Source organism: Oryx dammah, unplaced genomic scaffold, assembly GCF_014754425.2.
Source record: "Oryx dammah isolate SB20612 unplaced genomic scaffold, SCBI_Odam_1.1 HiC_scaffold_28, whole genome shotgun sequence".
In the NCBI taxonomy this organism is placed as follows: domain Eukaryota; kingdom Metazoa; phylum Chordata; class Mammalia; order Artiodactyla; family Bovidae; genus Oryx; species Oryx dammah.
The window spans coordinates 9,610,556-9,626,020 of record NW_024070212.1 but is presented as its reverse complement, the minus strand read 5'-3'; the positions used below and the strand labels follow the sequence as shown (position 1 = coordinate 9,626,020).

Below are 15,465 nucleotides of genomic sequence, written 5' to 3'. Positions count from 1 at the left end.
CAGAAGTGTGAATGCAGTCCCCCCACTAGCACAAATTATGCCATCGAGTTTCCCACATTTGAGTAAATCACAGGGGCAGCACATCCAGAGTGCAATGGGTGAGCCTTGCCCTGGGAAAACCACCTTCGTGATCACGGCGTTGCCCCTGCCATCATCTCTCCTTTCTCTCCCCAAACTCTATCAAGGCAGAACCAGAGATGCCATTACCCTTTTGCAAGTACCCAAGCCAACAAGAAGGGTTTCCTAGTTACGTACAACCAAGCAAGGTTTCAGAGCTTCCTCTATCAACAAACTCTGAGGTCCATCCATTCCCCACAGTTCACATGGCCACAGGGTAGAAGTAGAAAGACTTCAGGAGCCCAGCTTCTCTTTAAGAGAAAAAGAGGCCAAAAAAAAAGAGAGAGAGAGAGAGAAAGTAAAGGAAGTGCTATGCTCTCAGAGGCAGGTGGCTGGGCAGAAGCAGGTAGAGCAGAGTGACCTTGAAGTACCATTCTCCTCAGAAGACCCTCAACCCCTAAACCAGGCACAGGTCCAGTCGTGTGCCTGTTGCAATCATCCAGTGTGGAGAACAGCCTTTGGTCCATTAGAGGCAGCTGAATTGAGAATGTGATGCTTAGGGCTCACTAAGAGTAGCACTTGGACCAAGGGATTAAAAACAACGCGGGCACCCAATTTGAGTTCAACAGGAGAAAGATATCTCTGACAGGCAGAGGCCAAACGGACTGATTTGGGAGGTGCCACCGCAGGTATTCAAGAAGAGGTTGAAATATCTTTTGTCAGGAATGTAGAAGAAGGAATTCAAATGTCAGGGAAACAGCATGATGCCTAAGAGTCAAACATGCCTGTTAATTACCTGTGACCTTGGTTAAGATACTTAATACCTCTGAGCCTCAGTCGCTTCATCTATATAATGGGATACTGCACCTCACAGGATTAAATAAGACAAAATATCAGAAAGCACCTGGCATTCAGAGGGTGCCCGATAAATGTCAATCCCCTTTCCATTAAAAAGGGGGCTAGGTTAGATGAATTGACTCTTTCTACCCCAGAGTAGGACTCTGAAACCCTTCCTAGTTGTGGAAAAGGATGGCATACATCTGGCAGAGATCAGGAAGTCAAGATTTGGTAGGTGAGAGAAGGAAGAAAGATGCTGAGAATGGTCAGGGAATATTCAGGGAGGTCGTGCCTGCCAGTTCCTTGTTTTCTCTTTTGATTTCTGGAATAAAAGAGAAAAGCAGGATTCTGGATTGAAAATCAAGCCTGAGGAGTCTCCGTTTCTCCATCTGCCTAGGGAAAGGGTAGGATTAGACAGCCCCTTCCCGCTCTGACTGCTCCCGATCTAGGAGGGTAAGGGGGACATGTTGACGAAATGATGCTGGACAACAGGAAGCAACGACCCCTCCCCTACCCCTGAGCATGGCCCACCACCCTGAGCCCAAACCTCCGTGGAACCACAGCCACCTCAGTCTCGAATCTCACATTTTCTTTATTGTGCTAACACTGCTGCCTCAGAGCTCAGAGCTCACACTCACAATTCAGTCCAGATCCCCACCCACCCAGCCCCCGGGGCTCTCTGCCTTGGCTGGGGAAACCGGCCACCGGCTTCGCGCGCTCTCGGACACTGCCTCCTCTCTCCCTCTCCACGGGCCTGCAGGCTCCGAGGATGAGGAGAGGGCCCAAATGGCCTTTCTCTGCCTTCTCCCGCCCTCTCCCACGTTTAGAGGAGGAGGCTCAGCCGCTCGACTCAGTTCTCGAGGGAAACGTCCTCAGCCCTCAGCCGCCGCGCGGCCGGGAGCAGCCGAGGTGGGCGCCGGCCGGAGCGCGTCCCCAGCTGCGAGCAGAGAGCCCCGCGCCCCGCTCCCAGCCGGGCCGCAGCCCAGCGCCGCGCGCTCACACCAGCAGCCCGTCCTTGCTCTGCCGCGGCCCCTCGGCGGCGCCGCTGGCGGGCTCGGCGCTCTTGACCTGGACGTGGACCGGGGACGGGCCCGCTTCGCAGGCGGCGGCCGCGGGGGCGGGGCGGGGCGCCAGGGCCACGGCCTCCGGGCCGCCGCAGGGCGGGGGCGCGTACTTGCGGCGCAGGGAGTGGCTGACGTTCTGCGTCGGGTACCCCAGGAGGTGGGTGACGCGGCTGCCGCGCCCGCTGGCCTTGCACCCGGGCGCCACGGCGTCCTCTCTGTGGAAAACAACAGGCGGGCGGGTGAGCGGGCTCCTCCGCGGCGCGGCGTGGGCACGGCCTGGGCAGAGCCGGGGGCTCTTGGCAGTCTCTCGTCTCCCGCGCCTCCCTCCGCCCCCCCTCGCCTCTCAGCCTCGGCCTCGACCTCCTCTCCCCTCTGCCCTTTCCTGGACCCGCGGCTCCGCAGCGTTCCCGGAGCCACCGTCCCCATCCTCCTCCGGACGGGGCTTGTCCACACATGTCCGGACAGCCCACGGCAGGGCAGGCCGCCCCATCTAGGCGCCCTCCTGTCCCCTTCTGATGTTTTCGCGGAACCACCAGCTCTGATAGAAAGGGAACCTTGGAGATCCAGAAGGAGCTGCTTTCCCTGACCTTCTTTCCTTCCTTAACCCTGACCTTGCCCTCTCTCTTCCTCTTTTCTCATCTCTCCTCTCTTAATCTTCTCCATCCCCAGGGCATTGCAATCATTAGCACTCCTATTCTTGTTCTATTTTTATTTCTAGTTTGTTTCTAATATAAGTTATTAGCACTATTCTTAATATTAATGAACTCTTCTTAAATAGGCATGTCCAAGAATTCTCACCGGCGCGATACAAGGGAAAAGTGAAAAAATAAATACAGGCCCTGCCCTCCAGGAGCTTACAGTCTAGACAAGACAGAGAGGTGCGAAGACGCGAGGGAGGTGGAGGGCAGGGGAGCAGAAGTGGAGACTGGCAAGGGAAGGAAAGACAAAAGCCATGCGATGAGTGGCCAGTTGACATGCTGTGGTCCCAGCACTCCGTGGCGATGGCAGGCAGGGTGGGGGTGGGGGTCCCAGCCGGCCGGTGGCAGGCAGGGGTGAGAGGGAGCAGGGCGCCGGCCCCCTGCCGCGCAGCAGCATGCAGCATGCATCAGGTTTTACCTGATCTCATTAGACAAGTCGCCGCAGGCCCCGCCGCGGACCCCGCCGCCGACCCCGCCGCCGTAGCCGAAGGTACCGCGGGAGCCGCCGCCGACCCCGGCGCCCCCGCAGCAGCAGCAGACGAGCCCCCAGATGCCCACCAAGAGGCAGCCCAGTGCGAGCAAAGAGCCCAGCACTGCGCCGATGATGATTCCTATGCGCCGGGTGTCTGGGGAGAGAAGTAGAGACTAGTCAGGCTTTCTGCAGCCTGCCAGGTGCTTGGCTAACCCGGAGTGGCAGGCACAGGGCTTCTATGTGAAAAAGGATGGGGGACCCAGGGGGTCCCAGGGCCCTTGGACACACAGTGAGGAATATATGGGGAGAGGCAAGTTAACTCCTCATATTTGCATGTTTCTCCCAGGGCTTCCTGGCTGACCTTGGCAGAGCTATATGCATTGATGAGACCCATAAGGCTGATCCTGCTGAGACTCCAAAATACAGCCCAGGTTCCTCCCATCCAACCCTCCCAGCCAACGAGCCATTGCCTGCACCCACCTGAGACCTTCACCTCCACCACACACACGCTGTAGCCCACGTGGTTGGCCACTGTGCACTGATACAGCCCATCATCCTTGTAGGAAATGTCCTTCAACACTAGGTCACCGTTGTTCAGGCCTGAAACTGAAGGAGCATCAGAGGGCAATGGTGAGGCCAAGGGGCCTGGTGTTTGAGAGCTTCACCCCAGCCTAGACCACTGCGGGATAGCCCATGGAAGGAGGATGTATGTACACACACAAGTCCACCCCACTGTGTCCAGGTGAGTCACCTTCCCCTGCTGAAAGAGAGGCAAGGAAGGCCCCTTTCCCAGCAACAGGAAAGAGACCATGATTTCACTCTCTGACCTTAGGGAAATATGCCCCCTCCCTGAGCCTCGGTCTCCTCATTTGTACAGTGAGGACCGGGTTAGACCAGAGGAATTCTAAGGTTCCTTCCGGCTCTGATCGTCTTTGATTATGAGTACCAGTCAGCATCTCTCTGTGCCAGCAGCTTTACACACCTCATCCCGTTTAATTCTCACATGCCCTTGAAGGATGGCCCTTACCATTCCCTTTTCATGTACCGTAGAATGAAACCACGGCACAGAGAGGTCAAGGCACTTGCCTGAGCCTTGCCACCAGTCATGGTCCAGCCAGAGTGCAAACCCAGCTCTATCTGAAACCATACCCTTTCTGAATTAGTCATACTGCTTTCGACTGACTCTCCCCTTTTGCCTTCTCTTCTTCCCTCTATGGCAGCTTCTGGAACAGGCTCAGAGGAGGAGTCTCCCACTGATGAGCTAGGGAAGCCCCAGCAGGACCCAGCATCCCCATCTTCCCCTTTCCCAAGGCCCCCTCACCTTGACTGATGGAGCTGTGGAAGGACTCCTGGTAGGAGAGCTCAGAGTGGAAACTGTGCTGAGAATGGTAGGACCCAGCACGGTAGGGGTGAGTATGCCCGCTGATCTTGGCCCACTTGTAGGTGAGAGGTGGGCTGCCCCCATTGGCAAAGCACTTCAGCACCACATCATTGCCGTGTGTAAAATGGCCCTCAGACCAACACAAGGGCACCGCAGGCCGCGCTACAGGGAAGAGGGTAGTTGTGAGCCAGGGCCCAGCCAAGAGGCAGAGCCAGGCTCAGGGTGGCCAAGCCACCCTTGATTCTGAAGTCTGGGGAAGGGGATCCCAGAGGAGTCTGCTCATACCTTGGACAGTGATGATGACCTTCCGGGTGGCCACAGTGGTCTTCTTCACCCGGCACTCATAGGTGGCTGTGTCGGAGACTTGCAGGTTCGAGAGGGTAATGGAGGCATCGTACTGGCTGGGGTCTGAGGCTGCAAAGCGGACCCTCTGCTGCAGATGGGGGAGGTTGCCATGGTTGATCCTCTTGTCCTGGTAACTAAGGAACTGTGAAGAGAAGAAAACAGAGATGGTGAGACGGGCAGAGCCAAGGAAGCCCTTGTGGATTGGCTGGCTGGGGCAATTCACTGAACTTCCCTGAGACTCAGCTTTCTTGGATGAAAAACGGGAATGGTAATGCCTGATCCACTGACTTTTAACAGAATGTGTGAGATCATATGAAATCAAGCACTCTCTGCCTGATAGCTACCTCCCAGGGGCATATGAGGATTAAATGGGATGAGATGAATAAAGCCACAGGCACACAGAGAAGCTGGATGGTACTCAATCAAAGACTATCTGAGCTGGAAGTATAAGGTCGGGCCAGGACAGTGTCTGTCTTCCTTTTGGAGGTGGCGGGGAGGAGGTGGCCCGACTGACTGGCTTGATTGGAAATTACACAGCTCCTCCCCATTGCCCCATTCTCTGAGAAGCCTTGGGGGAAGTTCAAGAGCTGGGTTTTCTTATTTACCCTGCAGTGTGCTAGCTGCCCAACAAGTAAATACTACAAAGTGTGGAGTAAGGAGAATCACGTACCCAGCACTTACCACATTCTCCCGATGTGAGGGGTCTGAGTTGACCTGCTTCCATTCGATGTCCAGCCCGTTAGGACCGTAGTCCTCAGGGTCCAGGATGTAGGGGCAGCCCAGCCTCACATTGTCACCTTCCGCCAGGTACAGGATCTCCTGGCCATCCCCGTTGATCCGTACAGCAGACAGCAGCGCTAGGAAACAGGCAGGGCAGATGGGATAAGGGGAGCGGGACCAGGGCTTGGGTGATCAGCTTCAGCTGCCTTCTCTCCAGCATTCCTCGTCAGTGGCAGCCCAGGCCTCAGTGCGGTTTCCTCAGGGAGTAGGGCCTGATCTCAGAGTGTGCATGATTTGATCAGTGCATATCTGTGCTGACTTGTGTTAGCATGTCTGTATTCTATAACTGTGTAGAATTACAACTATACTGTTTGTATATTGTATATATATAGCTGTTAAGAATGCTTGTATATGGGACTTCTCTGGTGGTCCAGTGGTTAAGAATTCGCCCTCCAATGCAGGGGATGTGAGTGCGATACCTGGTCAAGGAACTAAGATCCTACACACTGTGAGGCAGCTAAGCCCATGTGCCACAGCTATTGAGCCAACATGCTCTAGAGCCTGTGCGCCACAACTCGAGAAAGCCCATGTTCTGCAGTGAAGACCCAGCACCGTCAAAATAAAAATAATAAAATTTTAAAATAAAATATGAATGCTGTGTGTATGCATGATTATCTGTGCGTGTGTGGATATGTCCACATATGGACACTGTGTGTTTATGGGTGTTCGTGGCTGCTTATGTGTACTCTAGGGAGATTTATGCACACGGCTAGGTAGAGTGTCTGCTTCTATATTTACATGGCAGTACCTGTGGGTGTGAGCGCGTGTGTGCCTGTGTGTGCAGACATGTGGAGCACGTCAAGTTGTTAAATGCTCTGATGGAAGCGACTAGCTGGTTAAAAGCCACATCTGTCTGGACCAAGTGAAGTGGTCGTGTCCAGAGGCAGGAGGATGGACACCATGAGTCCATCTGGAGTCCCCTTCCGGCCCAAGGAGCGGAAGAATGGGTAGTCTCTGTGTGTCTGTGTATGACAGTGCATGTCTGCGGCTGTGTGCCCGTGTGACAGTGTGTGCCTGGCTGTGTAAGTGCTCTGAGTGAGAGTGTGTGCCTGTGTGCAGCTGTGACCAGGAGCTTGGCTGCATCCGTGTGTGACAGTGAATGACGGTGCTGAGACCATGGCTGCAGTCGTCTGTAGTACAGGACGGGTGAGCCTTGCATGAAGGCATGTGGCATTGCGTGCTCTGCGTCCTGCCCCCTGTGTGATCCTGTGGCTCAGGTACAGCCACTGTCACATGCTCGCTCCACGTGGGGCCCCTCCCACTGCCACCAGCCCTAGCCTCACTGAGTCAGCCCCGGGTGAGGAGCCAGGATCTGGAAGCTCAGGACTGATCTCTCCCTCCCTCCCCTGAAGCCCCAGGCAAGTGCTAGCCCCAACTGGTTGGACCTACAGAGGAACGCAAAGTTGGGTGGGGGGGCGGTGCCCAAAGGGCGCCAACCCTGGCTGAGGGGGCAGCATGCCACCTCCCAGTCTCCGGCACCCCCTTGCCCCCAGCCCCTTGCCCAGCCTGGCTCACTCTGCAAGAATCAGCGAGTTTTTTGGCATCTCAGCCCCTGGTCTCGGTTGCTCATCCTGCTTTTGCTTCTCTGGCTCTCTCCCGGGACCACCTGCACACTTAGAGAGCGTCTCACACACACAGGATTATACACTGTCACAGCCAGAGACATCAACACATAGACACACTCTTACACACCTTCAAAATGCAGATACCTACCTATGAAGTCCCACCTTCCTGTACACACAGACACTGTCAGATCCACACAGCCATACAGACACACAGCTACACACAAACACAGGTACATATTAATCCAGAATATACACCCACTGCACACACTGGCAATCCCCCATGTGCATTCATTCAGGACTAAGCTATAGAAGCTTAGTCTGGTTCTTAGAGAGCCAGCAGGTGCCCTTTCAACATCCACAGCACCACAGGTATCACTGAACCTGCCCCTCAGGATCCCAACTGGGCCATCAGCCATGCCCTGAACCCACCCCCCCGCCCCTGCTCAAGCCTCCAGGGTAACCCAGAGCAGGCAGACTAGCTGCTGGGGCTCTAACGGGACTTGGTGTGCCTTCTCTAGCCCCAGGCCATGCTAACACCACCCCACTCCTGAGATAAGGATCCTAACATCATCTGCCAGGTCCTGGGCTGGCACAAGGCAAGCCAGAGATGAGCCAGGACTCAGTGGAGTGCAGAGGCTCCACCCTGGGGAAGGACTATCGAAAGCAACCAACAAGAGAATGCTCTCCACACCCTGGGAGCCAGCCGGGCGGGAGGGTAAGTATTCTGGGCAGGGGGCTTGGGAGGGAGGGATGGACTGAAAGAGAGTGTCTCCACCCTGCACTAGGCAAAGTGTCTGCCTTTGTTCCAGGCCAGGGAGCCTCACCCTAGCCTTTTAGTCTCCCTAAATCTCTCTCAACCTCTTCCCAGCCTTTCTGCACCCTCTTACTCTCCTGGGGAAGTCATTCCTGGCGTCTCACCTTCACTCCTCTTGCTGTGGTCCTAAGGAAGTACCTCCAGGGAGTGTGAGAGGAGAGAGAAGCTGGGGGCATGGAAGAAGACCAGAGTGGAAGAGCGAGAGTTGGGTGCAGAGACTTGGAGGAGGGGCAGGGAAATCACAACAGGCTTGCCAAGGAAGAGGACAGATGTCTCAATAGCCACGTCTACTCTCAGCTTGTAAGTCCTTTGTGAATTTGTAAGCTGCTTCCAGAGCCATGAACCCTCCTTCTGCAGATAAGGGAGGAGAAGGGAAGGGAGGGGAGAAACGGCAGCCCCCACAAAAGGTACACATGATACACAGAGATGTGCCAGGTCTGCACAGCACAGCTTCCACAGTAAGCTCAGCCAGGCCAGCTCCCACCAGACAGAGAAGGTGTTGCAGGCTTGCTGCCAGAAAGGCAGTCACTCACATGCTCCCCCCTCCCTGAGCTCCTCCCCTGCGCCCCCTCAGCCTGCACCCTGACCCCCGAGAGCATCTCAGCCATGTCTACCGATGCCCACAAAGATGGGCTCTTGCTAGGACTTGCCCCATCCTGGGCAGGCGGCCTCCATGTCCAGTCCGGAGCCCTGCCCTCCAGGCATGTCCCAGGGAGGGGGGCTCTGGGAGTCACCTTCCTCGCCTTCCCCAGGCTCACCCTGGATGGGCTGGGTGCTACCCTGGAGCTCTCACAGTGCAGGGGCCCAGTCCTGCTGGAAGCAGCCCATTCATTCTCCACCAGCCCAAGGCTCTGCCCTCCTCAGGCAAGTGGGGTGGGTGGGAGGCCCTCCCACTGAGAATAGTACACAGACCAATAGAAAAGGGATCTTTCCAGGCTCCTCCTCAGCCCCCACCCCTAGTTCCCATAGTAACTCCAAGTGAGCCCTATGCTCCCTTTCACAGCATGTCCAAACGTGTGTGAGCCCCACAGGTTCATGGACACAATGAAGAGCCATCCAAGAACTCAGGCCCCAAGGTCCCCTTGGCAACATCCAAACCCCAGCCCAGCAGGGCGAGGGTGGGCAGCACCCTGCCAGGGAATCCGAGCCCACCTCCCAGGCTCCTCTGTGAGCCCCTCATTGCCTTTCTCCTGTGCATCCGGCGACAGGTGGGCATCCCGCCCCTGCCCAGCCCCATACCTGGGCTCAGGCACGCGAGCAGAAGGTGGAATGCTCCTCGGACTCCCATATCTCAGGTCTGGTGCTTCCTCCGCCGGGGCTGGGATCCCTGGGGCCGGTGGCTGAGGGCCGGCGGCTGTGGGTGTGTGGGGACAGGTGGAGGGAAGGGGAGCGGAGGGCCCAGGAAGGTGCAGCAAGTGCTCTGCTGGGGAGCAGCCGGAGTTATTTCTACAGGAGGGAGGGGGCCTGGTCCCCGCCTTGGGGAGGAGTCCCAGGAGCCCTAATTAGCAGGGTGACAAAGAGTGGCCTACCCAGGCATCACCCAGCCCTTCCCCAAGCTCTTCCCTATCCTGAGAGAGGCGCAGGCCGGCCAGCGGGACTTGTAATTAGGCACCTGTTAAACTTCCACTTCCTCCTGGCCCCATCCTCGGGGTGACAACAGTCGCCCAATTTTATGGCGTCCACGGAGCACCCCTCACCATTCATTTGTTGCCTCTTCCCTCAGGGAAATGGAGAAGAAGAAGGGGAAGCCAGACTGGGGATGGAGGGGTGACCAGGAGCTAAAGGCTGGCGCTGACCCCAGGGCACTGTGTCTGACACGCAGGATTCCAAATCCCACGCCCTCCTCGTTTCCCTGACCCTACAGACCCCCTCCCACCCAGGTCAAGACCTGTGGGAAAGGGCACCAGGGAAACGGACGCTGGGACTGGAGGGACAGCCCCAGATGAAAGGGACCCAGGACGTCAGGCCTCCTGAGCTGAAAGGAGGAGGGGAGGGGTCTGTGGGGAAGCAGGGTCTTCCCCTGGCTGCCCACTCTGGAGCTGTGCCCTGCGCCTATACCTGAGACAGGGTCACCCCCAGGTGCAGGGGATCCTGCAGAACTGGGTGTGTTACAGGGGGTCCAGCCCCCCACCTCCCACACACAACTAAAACCAGTTCAGTGAGGCCTACGAGGAGAGGGCCCAGTGGTACAGAGGGAGTGAGGTAAGTGGACAGGCGGCTGAGAGGCTGCGGGGGGAATGAGCACCAGGGAGGCAGGGGAAGGGGCGTGCTAGTGTACGTGTACACCCCTCACTAGTGTCTGTGGAGTAGTACCAAGCCCCTCTTTACACCCTTCTTTTAGGGATAGAATGGCACCCTTGCTTCTGTGCACAAGGAGACCAAGGACCGTCCTGATGTGGACGGTCATCAGGGTGACTAAGCCCCCAACATTCCAGGCAGGTTGGAGCTGGGAGGAGAAGTCCTGCTGGGCAGGGGGAGAAAATGGAGGGCCAGCCCTTGCTCGTTGGTCCAGGGGGTGGGGGATCCCAGAACAGGCCTTGGGCCTCTCCTAGACTCCAGGACTGCCCCATACACAGTGGTAGGGGCCCAGCGATGAGTGGCTTTATTCAACAATTCAACCGTCTCCAAAGGCTTAGGGGTCCTGCCCCATCGCTGACAGGGGCACAGGAAGGGGATGGGGAAGAGTCCTGGAGAGAGTCACGGGGCTCAGGACGCTGCCAGGGCCCACCTCTCTGGGAAAAATAAGATAGAACAATAAGGAAGCACAAGGAGTCCACGCTGGAATCTCTGCATTCCAGCCCCCCAGCTGCACTCCCAACAATAACAGGGTGCTCCGGGGCCCGCGAGTTGTACACTGTAAATGTCCTTATTTCCTTATTCACTTTAAGGATTATGGGATTGGCCTGCACACTCTGGAGAGCACAGATCATCATTCCCACTTTACAGATGGGAAAACAGAGGTCTGGAAAAACACAAAGATTCAGTCTAGGTGATGCTGCTACGGCCTGACTAAGTGGAGAACAAGCAGGCATCCTGACTCTCAGTCCAGAGTGGACCAAGAAAAGGGCATAGCAATCCTGTGGGTTACTGACCCACTCATGGGGAAAGGCAATGATAGGTGGAGGGGTGAACAGGTGGGGCCAGGAAGAGGGAGTCTGAAAAGAGAGGAGTAAGATTGTGGTTCCTTTAGACTGAAATGTAGGGCTGGAGTTTAACTGGATTCCGAATTTTAGCTACTGTTAGAGTTGGAGAGAAGGCTGGAGCTGAGATTAAGATTGAGGTTAGGTGGAATGAGGAATGAGGCTGAGGTCAGATTTGAGGTTGGGATGAGAGTTAACATTGGGATTAAGGATAGAACTACAGCTAGAATTGAGGCTAGGCTTCATGGCTGGGATTCGTGTTTTGATAAGGAACAGGGTTTTAGTGTCATCTACAGCTTTGCCTGGGAATGCAATCGAAGGCAGGCTTGAGATTGATTTAGGATTGGATTTAGAGCTGGGTTAGACTTGAGTTTGGGATTTGAGTTAGAATAGGCATGGAAAATCAATGGGGAAACAGTGGAAACAGTGGCAGACTTTATTTTTGGGGGCACCAAAATCACTGCAGATGGTGACTGCAGCCATGAAATTAAAAGATGCTTACTCCTTAGAAGGAAAGTTATGACCAACCTAGACGGCATATTCAAAAGCAGAGACCTTACTTTGCCAACATAGGTCTGTCTAGTCAAGGCTATGGTTTTTCCAGTGGTCATGTATGGATGTGAGAGTTGGACTGTGAAAAAAGCTGAGCACTGAAGAATTGATGCTTTTGAACTGTGGTGTTGGAGAAGACTCTTGAGAGTCCCTTGGACTGCAAGGAGACCCAACCAGTCCATTCTGAAGGAGATCAGCCCTGGGATTTCTTTGGAAGCAATGATGCTAAAGCTGAAACTCCAGTACTTTGGCCACCTCATGCAAAGAGTTGACTCATTGGAAAAGACTCTGATGCTGGGAGGGATTGGGGGCAGGAGGAGAAGGGGACGACAGAGGATGAGATGGCTGGATGGCATCACTGACTCAATGGACGTGAGTCTGAGTGAACTCCGGGAGTTGCTGATGGACAGGGAGGCCTGGCGTGCTGCGATTCATGGGGTCACAAAGAGTCAGACACGACTGAGCGACTGAACTGAACTGAACTGAACTGAGGCTGTGGTTAGAGTTAAAACTTTGGTTAAAGTTACATAGACAGAGGGTTCATGGGGATCAAAAATGAGGATGTATTTATGATATAGAAAGACCTCAGCCTTCATTCATTCAGTCTGACTTTGGCTGGAATTTCCATTCCTTTCTTCTGTGATAATACCAGTGGCACATGTCCATTGGGGTTTCCAAATTTTGGAAAGAGTTCTAAATACATGTACGCTCATCTGAAAGATATAAAGCAACTGAATCCCATAAGAAATACAACCTCTTAAATTCTGCTCCATGACCTAAGCTCACCATCTGGTCAAGCTCCCAGAAGGGCGTTTGGGGAGGGGATGCAGGAAGTTATATCAGTGAGTGGGGCTCTGACACCAAATGGAACTGGACAATGGGGTCCATCCGAGGCAGTTTTACTTGGGTGAGGGGGCTCCTGGTTTTGAAGTCGAGGAGATTGGCACTGGGGGAGACCAAGGGTGTAGATGCTCCTGGAAGAACAGCCACTTTTGAGGTCTCCGTGCAGGGGCTCCTCAAAGTCTCAAAAGGCAGGACACATTGTTGCTCGCCTTTGACCCACTGAGGGCTAATTGCCACCTCCTTGCAATCTGGGGCCCATAAAAGAAGCTGTTGGCATTCCTGCCTTGTGCCTGGAGCCCTGCAGGGGTTTTGGGGGGTGGTATTGGAGTGATGGCACTGGGGTGTCTGCTCAGTTTTCAAAGCACAAGTCCAGCCCATGGCCCCTCCCTCTGGGACCAACCCACAGCCCCCCTTTCTCCGTGACTTTCATCCTGGGGGAGGAGGCCCACTCCCCCAATTTTCCCCTCCCTTTTCCCCACCAGTCTCCACCCCAAACATCCCATTGCCCTACCCACTTCCTTTTCAGGTCGTATAAAGGTCTGGGCAGATCCAGGAAAGTATTGGGATTCCCTGTGTGCCCCCATAGAGAGAGAGAGAGAGAGTAAGAGAGGCAGTGGTTAGTAAAGGGGCAGGGAAACACAGATGCCATCCAGATGGCCCACCCAGAAGCTGAGCGAGGGACAGGAGGCAGAGGATCCAGGCTACAGTCTGGAACAGAGCGCACCAATTTCCAAAAGGGCCCGTGTCTTTCTTTGGGAAATCCATAGCTCCCTAGGGGAAAATGGCCCCTCTATCATGCACGCGCTCGCACACACACACACACACACACCCCACCAGACTGGGTTGTATTTGCTTCTCTTCTAAAGCAGAAACAGACACTCAAAGACAGAAACTTGGAAAGGCGTGAACAGGAGTACAGAGGCAGAGAGAAGAGGCAGACAAGGACACAGAGGCTGCTTCTGAGAGGAGGGGCAGCCCAACCCCAGAACACCGTGGGGAGCGACAGGCTCCCCCCATCTGCCTGGACCTATCCCCAACCCCTCCCCCAGGCCTCCTAGGCTCAGCTTCAAGCTCCCCATCTCCCCTCCAGGGCCCAGGCTCACTCCTGTGACATCCAGGGAGCAAACAGCAGCCCTGGGAGTGCTGAGCAGAGAAAACCTCCAAGGAAAGGCTCTGGTGGCAGGAGAGCCATGGGACAGACAGTCTCACGCTCAGAGAGGGCAAATGGAGGCACCTGGTACACAGTCACAGAAAAGCCTGGGAACCCCAGCTCTCAGTGAAGGTTTGGTGTCGGAGATCTGCCAGGTGAGGTCCTGCTTGGACAAGAAGAATGGAGGTGCCTAGGGGTGGTAGAGGTGCTGTGATGGGAGCATGTCGAGTTCAGACAGGGAAGAGTTACAGTTTAGAAAAGCCTTCCCAGGTGGCTCAGTGGTAAAGATTCCACCTGCCAATGCAGGAGACGCCAGAGATGCACGTTCAATCGCTGGGTCAGGAAGATCCCCTGGAGGAGAAATGGCAACCCACTCCAGTATTCTTGCCTGGAGAATCCCATGAACAGAGGAGCCTGGTGGGCTACAGTCCATGGGGTCACAAAGAGTTGGACATGACTGAGCGATTGAGAACACAGAGAGAAGGATAAGATCCACGAGTGAGGTTCAGTTTCAGAAACAAGATTAGGGTTTAGGGACTGAGGCCCTGGTCAAGGCTAGTGGGCAAGAGTTTCTGAGATGTGAGACCCAGCGTCTCCTTACGTCTCAGCTCAAGCTTCCCAAGGCTCAGTGATTCCTGCTCATCCACTTCAGAAGAATGGGGACCCTAGGAGGGAGCCTGGATACACCCAGATTTCTGCCAGCAGGAGACATCCGGGAGCTGACCTACAGTCAGAAGAGCAGACAGCCCCGAAATTGCCCCCATCGCTGAAAGGAGTGGTCTAACCTACTTTATCAGCAGAATGTCTTAGCAAAGTGAGGCTGCTTAAACACTATAAACTGAATTGTTATCAAGGGAACAGTGGAGGAAAGAAGAATTCACTTTGAAAGACTATGTGAATCCCTGATGACAAACCTGAAGAATTAAGAGTCCTTAAAGATAAAAGAGAACTCACCTCAATGAGATCAACCATTTCTTGCAAAACCTTCATCCAGTCAACAAACCAGCTGGGCCTAGTGTCTAGGCCCTGGGGAAGCAACAGTTAACAAAATTCTGTCTTCTGGAGCGCTCAGTCTGGAGCGGGAGACAGACAAGGGAAGGGGCACCAGCTCCTATCACAGGCTGATGACCTCCCATCATATGTGGCAAGACCCCCTGGCGTGGCGGAAATGACCTTTAAACACCAATCTGAAGGATAACTAAGGATGTACTTGGTTTGTCTGAGAGTGGAAAGAGGTGGCCAGCAGAGTATTTCAGTCCTTGAAAAATAAACCAGAGCCCTGGCAGACACAGCAGAGGAGAGAGTGAAGTTAGAAAAGACAGCTGATGGTGTTTTTGGACTGAGGAGGCACGATCCTTGAGAACTGAACCTCTGGGGACCTTCTACCCTATCTGTCCAAGTGCCCTCTGGGGTCAGAGCCAGACCCCAGGATAAACCAGGCAATGAAGACGGATCATCCTGGACCGTGTATGTTTGCATGCAGGGAGAGACAGACCTTGTGATGATTACCCTGCTTGTCCAATAGGACTTTGATCTTCGGTATCAGTATTTATACTCGTTTTAGAAAAGTCAGAGGAACCAGAGATCAAATTGCCAACATCTGCTGGATCATGGGAAAAGCAAGAGAGTTCCAGAAAAACATCTATTTCTGCTTTATTGACTATGCCAAAGCCTTTGACTGTGTGGATCACAATAAACTGTGGAAAATTCTGAAAGAGATGGGAATACCAGACCACCTAACCTGCCTCTTGAGAAATCTGTATGCAG

The 15,465-nt window shown here is 54.6% G+C and overlaps 1 protein-coding gene, 1 long non-coding RNA gene and 1 pseudogene across 2 annotated transcripts; 1 reads left to right on the top strand and 2 right to left on the bottom strand.

Annotated features, from left to right (window-relative positions):
* On the bottom strand, positions 1–155 carry LOC120857151 (annotated as a pseudogene).
* A 1,313-nt stretch (positions 156–1,468) lies between these two features.
* On the bottom strand, positions 1,469–10,203 carry VSIG8 (V-set and immunoglobulin domain containing 8). The gene is made up of 7 exons (XM_040230142.1): positions 9,253–10,203; positions 5,536–5,711; positions 4,795–4,996; positions 4,450–4,671; positions 3,609–3,734; positions 3,075–3,282; positions 1,469–2,173 (listed from the first exon to the last, which is right to left on the bottom strand). The coding sequence occupies exons 1-7, from the start codon at positions 9,299–9,301 to the stop codon at positions 1,891–1,893; spliced, it is 1,266 nt and encodes a 421-aa protein (XP_040086076.1). The 5' UTR covers positions 9,302–10,203; the 3' UTR covers positions 1,469–1,890.
* On the top strand, positions 2,054–5,260 carry LOC120855598. The gene is made up of 2 exons (XR_005719279.1): positions 2,054–2,115; positions 3,475–5,260. It is a non-coding gene; the product is annotated as an uncharacterized LOC120855598 (long non-coding RNA).
* Positions 10,204–15,465: the final 5,262 nt, after the last annotated feature.

Excerpts from the sequence above, each read along its gene's own strand:
- VSIG8 (XM_040230142.1), bottom strand. The coding sequence starts at position 9,301 with ATGGGAGTCCGAGGAGCATTCCACCTTCTGCTCGCGTGCCTGAGCCCA. Across the intron at positions 5,712-9,252 it reads GCTCGCGTGCCTGAGCCCAG|CGCTGCTGTCTGCTGTACGG; the intron begins GTATGGGGCTGG and ends CCTGTTTCCTAG. Across the intron at positions 3,283-3,608 it reads GGTGGAGGTGAAGGTCTCAG|ACACCCGGCGCATAGGAATC; the intron begins GTGGGTGCAGGC and ends TTCTCTCCCCAG.